General features: G+C 44.7%; 1 protein-coding gene across 1 annotated transcript in view; it reads right to left on the bottom strand.

The window, feature by feature from the left end:
- Positions 1 to 8,832, bottom strand: part of NTN3 (netrin 3) — a 110,221-nt gene that overhangs the window by 901 nt on the left and 100,488 nt on the right. Inside the window, exon 7 of the mRNA XM_075318247.1 lies at positions 1 to 3,053. This exon is cut by the window's left edge and continues 901 nt beyond it. Within this exon, the coding sequence (XP_075174362.1) occupies positions 2,725 to 3,053 (329 nt within the window). The 3' untranslated portion in view covers positions 1 to 2,724. The remainder of the gene's footprint in view (positions 3,054 to 8,832) is intronic.

Below are 8,832 nucleotides of genomic sequence, written 5' to 3'. Positions count from 1 at the left end.
CCCCCCAGCTAGTATCTGATCAGCAGCTGCTGTCACTCAAGAAGCTGCCGATTTTATAAACTTTACTTTCTTGGATTTCAAAACTTATACATCTGAGCTGACCACTAAGGTATGTATAGAATCAGCCCAATATTGCTAGTATAGCACTGGCTTTAGGTTATATACGAAAATCCTGGTGATTGGTTCCCTTTAAATCCTAATCTTGGGAAAGATAATGGATCATCACACAAGGTATCCTGTAGGAACCTGTTTCTTCAAGGGTGTAATAATCAGAATTCTTATTTTAATAGCTGGTGGTCTAGAGTAACTTCTCCACTTTTTCTCTGCACTAGTTTTGAAAAAGCTACTAAAGTTATCCCCAATTGATAGGATAAGGGATAACATTGATTCCTGAGGAGACAACCAAATTTAATATATAGCAGGTTTAGTTTATGATGTATAACTGTTTCATTCACTACTATTGGAGGTCCAAAAATAATCAAGCAAACTAGCGCATGCGCAGTCACCTCTCCATCGACAGCACATACTGTTAGGAACCATATTCTATACATAGACAGGTTAACGGGATATGCCGTAAATGTCGTCCTATTTCATTCACTTCTGTACTCCTATTTCATTTCATTCACTACTATTGGAGGTCCAAAAATAATGAAGCAAACTAGCGCATGCGCAGTCACCTCTCCTTCGACGGCACATACTGTTAGGAACCATATTCTCTACAGAGACACAGGTCAGCGGGATATGCCGTAAATGTCTTCCTATTTCATTCACTACTGTATTTCTATTTCATTCCCTACTAGTGAAAGTCCAAAAATAACGACACAAAGTAGCGAATGTGCAGTCACCTCTTCATCGACAGCACATACTGTTAGGAACCATATTCTGTACATAGACAGGTTAACGGGATATGCCGTAAATGTCATCCTATTTAATTTCATTCACTACTATTGGAGGTCCAAAAATAACAACGCAAACTAGCGCATGTGCAGTCACCTCTCCATCGATGACAAATACTGTTAGGAACCATATTCTCTACATAGACACAGGTCCACGGGATATGTTGTAAATGTCTCTTGGACTTACTTCTATATTGAAAATAGGGTCCCCCAATTATTTTCCTAGTGGACAAGGCATGCCCAAGTTAGTGATAATTTTTGGACCTCCAATAATAGTGAATGAAAAGTGACGTACATGTGCCATCACCTTTCAATTCGCAGCAGCCTTGAGTTGGGGGATTAAGGGACTGACATTACCAAGATAGGCATGGATATGCCATAAATGTTTGAGAAGGGAACAACCATGGTGCCCCATTATTTAAAAGGCAAATTCATGTAAAAAATATAGCATACATTTTCAGATCAGATTTGATGAAATGTTGCTTTGTCCACTATTACTACCTACTCCCCCGCCAACAAAAAAGAAAAGGGAAAAAAATGATTTCGCTCAAAGCTTTGTCAAAATAATCAACAGACCGTTATTTCCATTCTGGTTGCACAGGGGAAATACGCAGCGCAGTAGCAAATCGTCTGTTTACGTCCATTTTTAATCTAATTGCCCACTGGATGCGGCACATTTTTCCTGTTTACCAGTTTTCCATAAAAGCCTCACAGAACCTTTTATTCAGCAGATGGGTTGATGTGGGGACTCCGAAGCAAACGGACACGAAGAAAAACAGCTGCGTCGACCAAATATTCTATACATATGATACACACTAAATAAACAGTACATAAACGTACGAAAAGGTGGTTAAAATTACAGATATATTACTACAGAGCACACATTGTATTACACACCCCGTCCCTGTGAGCAGGTCCTGTCTAATGCATTATTACAGAAGATAATATACCGGCTTGTATGTTACACCATCTTGCATCTCGCAACACATTTTATACACTCAGAATGTAGTCCGCGAGTCCGTAGTTTTGTATTTTTTTTCATTAAAAGGCAACATATGCCGCGTCGCACTGTTTGGCAGAGGCTGGGGTCCTGTACATAGCTCTGCAGGTCTTCATACAATCCATACAGAATGATCTGCAAGCAATCAGATCAATTCGAAGCTTCTAAAATTTGGGGGCAAATATTGTAGGGTTTTGTTTTTGTTTTTTTGCCCGGTATAAGTTAGCAGCGGCCTTTCTTTTCTTTTCAGGAATTAAGTTTGTTTCTCCCGTTGCGATGTCTTGGAATCCCGAGATAATTTTTTTGAAAATTCCACCTAAAAATTAGATGTTTGAACGCAAAACGCATAGGCCTATTTCCTACCATTTCGAGTCAGTCTTTGGGAACACAATACGCATAACATCACCCCCCTCCCCGGTCCAGTTGCGTTATTTTTCTTCAAAAACAAAAAAGTTAAAACCCATCTGGTTTCTAGAGTTCAAACACGATTTAGGCCTCGTAAATGAGTGACACCAGGTCACAGCTTGAGAACGATTCTGGAGCTCCTTCATCTTTCCTGCATTGTCTTTTAAGACGCAGTTGACCCCATTAATGGAGATCTGAAGACGGAGATCATTGTCTAGCATGCTTAAGGGGGCGAGTTGGCTGCCAGGTCATGGGCGACATTGTCTCTCGCAGATCTAATGATGGACCATTAATGTTGTCCTTCTGCGTAGGTGGATCTTGCCAAAGCTGCACCCTTTGCTCTCACCCAGACTCTCAATCTCGGGCGAGGCCGATATGTTGCGTATATATACAGAATTAAAGTTCCCTTTCTCAAGACAACCCTCACGGTTTCACACATTTTCCTTTCTTTTCTTTGCGTTGCAGTTTCCGCAGGCGCCTGGTCCAAGCGTCCCTCCATTGGATCACCATGCTGTTTTTGTCAGCTGTAAGTCCCGGCCTATCTCCTTGACCTTCGCCGCTGCCCATCACTAGGTATCGGCGGCTCAACAATATTTTGGGGCATTTGCAGGAGAGATCTTTTATGTGTATCCACAGTATGCTATCGCCACGTTTTACTCGATCATCTCGGCACTTGTAGACTGAAAGGACGTTGACGGTAAACTTCGCCCAAGAACCAACCATTTCCATCTCCAAAACATTCACCTGCACCACTGTAGGAAAAAGATTGAAAGAAAGTTCTTGTTATATATCATATAGGGTAACACAAACTTATTTAGGATATGCCATAATTGACTGCTAGTTGGGATCTAAAATGAAAACCGGGCTCGGTCAAAGCCTCACTGTCTGTGGAAAGGTGGCTTTCCATGGGCAGCTCTTGTGTGCATGTGCGGCCATCCTCATTACCATTCTTATCATCTATGCAATATCTGGCAGATGGGTTTTGCCACTTTGTGGGAACCTTTAGGGCTTGTGCAAACAGTGTGTTTTGTTTTTTTTTTGTCAAATCTGCACCAAAATCTTCATGCCTATCTTGAAGCCAGGAAAGTCTCTGAGATTTCTGAAGTACTAAGTGCACGTTGCTTTTTTTTTCCTTCCAGATTTGATGCAGATTTTGGTGCAGAAAAACTGCAGCATGTCAGTTGTTGGGATGTTTTTTTTTCTGTATGTTTTAGCCCTTCCAGCCATTGCCTTCACTAAAAAAAAAGCATAGAAAAAAAGCACTAAAACCTGATGCGTTTTTTCTTGTATTTTTCTGCCAGAAGGTGCAGATTTGATGCAGAAAGTTTCTGCACCAAATCTGCAGCGTGTGCACATGACTGAAATATTCTACCAAACAGAGAGGATTATAGATAGAGCATGCACGTCCACCACTCCATTGACAGCTGCAGGTGACTTGGCCCCGTTTTCAGGATAGATGCAGGTCCCAGCTGTGAGACCCACATCTATTTCCATAAAGGATCCAGATAAATCTAATAAATATTAGGCATTTCAGGTATTTAGATGTTTTCAGATTTCTTGCAGAATTTTCTGTGAATTGGGCTCTTAGAAATCTATTTTTCTTCCATCAATTAACCCTATGTTCATGCATAGCACTGACTTTCACTTAGGCCTCTTTCACACGTCTGTGTTTTCGGTATGTACGAGGTCCGTTTTCACACCAGAGACATGGACACACGTAGACCCAAGATCTACAGTGGGTTTGCGCACATGTCCGTGTTTTCACATGAACCATGTGGCGCATGGCAACATGTCTGTTTTTCTCCGGCAGCACGGGTGTCACACAGACCACACACTGATGTGATGCATGTGACATCAGTGTGACGTACCGGAGAAAATACAGGTCACGTAACAATAAAGAAGTTTTATACTTACCTGTCTCCGGCGCTGCTGTCTCTGCTGTTGCTTCTGGGCCCGCTTATTATGCTCATGAATATTCACTGCACCACAGACCCGGAAGTAACAGCAGAGCGGAGACGGGTAAGTATATCGGCTCATGCTGTCCATGTGTTATCCGGATGTCACATGCATAGCACAGGGACAGCACACGTAAGAGACACACACGGGCAGGCACTGGTGTCTCTGCCTCTGCTGTTACTTCCAGGTCACACTCATTAAGCTCATGAATATTCACTGTACTCACCGTGGACCCGGAAGTAACAGCAGCGTGGGAGACAGGTAAGTATACCAGCTCCTACTGTCCGTGTGCTATCTGGATGTCTCATGGGTAGCACACGTAAAAGACACACACGGTCAGGTGCTGCTGTCTCTGCTGTTGCTTCCGGGTCCCGCTCATTAAGCTCATCAATATTCACTGCACTAAACATGGACCCGGAAGTAGCAGCAGCGCAGGAGACAGGTAAGTATACCAGCTCATGCTGTCCATGTGCTATCCAGATGTTACACGGGTAGCACAGGGACAGCACACGTAAAAGACACACACGGGCAGGCGCTGCTGACTCTGTCTCTGCTGTTGCTTCCAGGTCCTGCTCATTAAGCTCATGAATATTCACTGCACTGACCGTGGACCCGGAAGTAGCAGCAGCGCAGGAGACAGGTAAGTATACCAGCTCATGCTGTCCATGTGCTATCCGGATGTTACACGGGTAGAACAGGGACAGCACACGTAAAAGACACACACGGGCAGCCGCTGCTGCCTCTGCTGTTACTTCCGGGCCCGCTCATTAAGCTCATGAATATTCACTGCACTGACCGTGGACCTCGAAGTAGCAGCAGCGCAGGAGACAGGTAAATATACCAGCTCATGCTGTCTGTGTGCTATCCGGATGTCTCACGGGCACAAGCACACACATACGTACCTTCACCACGGACTGTAAAACATGGGTGTATTTTACGCGGACGTGTGAAAGAGGCCTTATAGAAATTTCTGCAGCTTATCAGGCTATGTTCACACTTGGCTTTTTTGCAACATTTTTTTTTTTTTCTGCATCCAAAACTTTCCCTCTTGGCAGTAAAAACACTACATATTAAAGGCATCTATTGGAGACATTTTTTTTCATGCCGCGTGGGATTAGTCTGCAGCAGATGTTTTATAAAGTTAGTTTCTGCACCAAAATTTTGGTGCAGTTTTTTTTCCCACTTCCTCCTTGTTTTCTACGGGGGAAAAAAAAGGAAAGTGTTGACATCCTGCAAATTTACGCTGCAAACTTAAATCCACTTTTGCTGGCTGCTTTTTTGCAAAAATATCAGATGTGAACATAGTCTAAGTTGCATTTACTTTTCGCCATTGCATCTCGTAGATGACCATTACTCTAGGATAGGGGGGGCTTCATTCACATAGATAATAACCTTGATTTATCATCCGGGCACATAATATCTCTTGTTTGCGCTAAATGAGATACCAAGCACCGAGGTTATGGTATGAGCCCGCTACCCCCCACTTTCCAAAAAAAGAAAAAAAAATGCTCTATTTATCAGTGGGGGGTCTTTGTCTGTGTGACAGGGACAGCTTGGGGAGGCCTGGTTCAGACCTTCTCGTCTCACAGACCCATAACGCCTTCTCTATTCTCCGCACGCCAAGAGTCCCTGCCATACATCAATGTGTTGCTTCCCCTCCGCGCTCAGGATGAATGGTCACCGTGTCACATTGATTAGGGGCCATCAGTCTACGTCCAATGGTTGCACAGCCAGGTGATTATTAGCATCTCATTAGCATATTGTTCCCTCCCATGGATATTTTTTTTTGGAAAGGGGGGGGTTGCGATATCCTTTTTAACATTTCTGGCAGACAGAGAAAGGGACAGGAATGAAAAGAAATAGGGAGAGGGAGTATGTGAAATAGAGAGAGGTGGAATCGGACCGTCCCAGGAATTAAAAGCGAGAGCGAGTCCTCTCTTCTCTCACCCTAATGAGGATACAGTCCTTTTATAACCCGGGGGGGGGGATGGGGGGGACGGGGGGGGGGGGGGGGGGGGGGACATCTCCCCTCTTTGTGCCTCTCTTAACTCTTCTATGGCCGAACAGTCCTGGAATGTCAATTCACCGGTGCCGTCAAAAGGCCAGGACAAAAGAATAGGGTACATGTTGGGTTATATACAGTATCAGACTGGGGCGGCAGGGGCCCACCAGTAACTGACTCTGGGGGGCCCACTGATCACCTACATGCAAATATTACATTCACAAATTTACCTATGCTTCTATATATACTGGGCAGTTTGTAAAATGAATGATGAGACACTTCCTTAGTCTGTACATAGTGAAAACAAGTGTATCATGCCTACTACTGATAATGGGGCCCACCAGTGGATTCTCCAGTAACCCCGGTGGGCCAGTCCGACCCTGGTTATATAAGAATATTGTATATGAATATCCCGGGTGCACATTCTTGACACTTTCTGAACTTTATATGACCTGAGTACACACAAGACTACTAAAACTTTTTGGAACCTAGCACATACCACATCCCACCCCCCCCCCCCCCCCCCCCCCCCGTACTCCCGGACTTGCATTGAGGTCTTTGATTACTGACCTCGTAGCCATTCCCACCCCTGAATTACTAAATTGCTGCAATGCCCTAGCCCGTCCTATTGCATTGACTCAACGTTGTACATCATTTGCTGCAAAGCCGGCGTGGAAAAATTAAAAATAATTATAAAAAACCCAACTAGGTGGTTGTATAGTCGTAAGAGCTGTAGAGTTTTAAGCAGTGTCCTGTGCCCGCAGGGGTTATTATAGGCCCATATGCTCCTCGGGTTCAAGGTTATGGAATTTTCTAACATTTCTTTAGCCAGTTTACAAGATCACTGCTTGCTGTCAAGAGGAGGCAAATGTGCAGTACCCGGCCGCTATCATTATACAGTTGATGGAGCTGTGCAGCTCCGCAACCGAACACTTCTGCTTACACAGGGAACAGCTGATCGGCGGGGGTGCCGGGGGTCACATCTCCACTAATCAGATATTGATGCACTATCATAAGGATAGGCTATCAGCGTAAAAGTTCCAGATAACCCCTTTAAGTCTATATTGACTTCTGGTAGGAATATAGGGTATATACGCAGTCCTTAGAGGATCATTATCATCTTCATAAATAGATATTGTCAGATATTTCTGGTGAATACAAGAAATTTTACAATTTACTGCTTAGTAATATTTTCAGTCGTTCTTGAGATATTAGGACTTTTGTTTTCTTACGTGTTAAAGCTTGTTACCATGGAGACCAACCACCGCAGCTAGACAGCAGAACACTCGCAGTGCTTACAAGCTTTTCTTCTATTGAGCATGTAAACACTACTAGCCACATCCGCTAGAGTGCGCTATTACCTCCTAATCCCGGCCAGATTCCGCACACCGCTTACAAGATAACAGCAGCGGTGGTCGGTCTCCTAGGCAATAAGCTGCAAAGAAAGATGTTAATTTCTCAAGAACGGCTGCAAAGTTTAACAAGCAGTAAATGGCAAAAGTGCTTGCTTTTACATACTCTATCCAACAATGTCCATATCTACATTAGGTTGTAGACTGATCTACCAAATTCTTTTCGGTGGATTAAGAAGTCGTATGAGTTAGGTGCTGAATATTGATATTCTGCATGAGGACCCGGCAACTACAGCAGCCACAACTGACTTCAGATAAAGTTAAAAGGGTCGTCCCATGCACAAAGTTTAATTTAATCAATAGATCTTTGAATAATACTAATTTCCACAATTGGATGTGTTTACAAAAAATGTTCCTGTGCTGAGATAAATGTCCCTGCAGGGATAGATACCCACTCACTGACCGCCATGGCTGGCCCACATGATTTCCTCGCGGTCCTCCATGTGGATGTTTTCTGTCTCACTCTCTCCCTGGGACCTGTACACGCCGCACAGGCCTTCCGGGAGTGCTCCTAGGACGTGCACGTGTGCATTGCTGCCCTTTTCTTAAAGGGCCAGCTCGTGATTCCCTAGAAGTGCCTCTCAGCCTATCGCTGAGAGGAACTGGGTACCTAAGGCACCTTCTCACTAGGGAAGGTGGCTGATTAACATATTTAGATATATAGTGGTTTGTTCACTAGCCATCTAGTTGTCAGGTCCCCTTGTTCGCTGTGCGTCTCTTCTACAGTGTGCAGTGTCCTTTTCCTGTTTCCTGGTCCCACTGGTACAGTGTCCGTTTACCCCAGCCATGCCACCTGCCTCAGCTACCCTGAAGGTTCCAGCTATACTAGAGACTATGTCCGTCCACCCCAGCCATGCCATCTGCCCCAGCAATCCGGAAGTTTCAGCTATACTAGAGACTGTGTCTGTCCACCCCGGCTTTGCCACCTGCCTCAGCTACTCCGGTGGTCTGAGCTTCACAAGTGACTGCCTGTTTGTTCCCGTGTCCGTCCCTGCCCTGGGGGTCAGCTGCCACAGTCCCGGTCACTGCCCTGGGAGTGGCACCTGGTGTCTGCCTCGCGGTGGGCACTTAGTCATGCCCCTCCCTCTAAAGGGTAATCCCGGGAATCCAGCTTGCTGCATTACCATCTCCTGTGGCAAGCGTTACAATAATCTTATATAT

The sequence above is a fragment of the Anomaloglossus baeobatrachus genome, chromosome 7 (assembly GCF_048569485.1).
Source record: "Anomaloglossus baeobatrachus isolate aAnoBae1 chromosome 7, aAnoBae1.hap1, whole genome shotgun sequence".
Classification (NCBI taxonomy): Eukaryota; Metazoa; Chordata; class Amphibia; order Anura; family Aromobatidae; genus Anomaloglossus; species Anomaloglossus baeobatrachus.
Note: the sequence above shows the minus strand (reverse complement) of the source record. Positions and strands in the feature narration are given on the sequence as shown.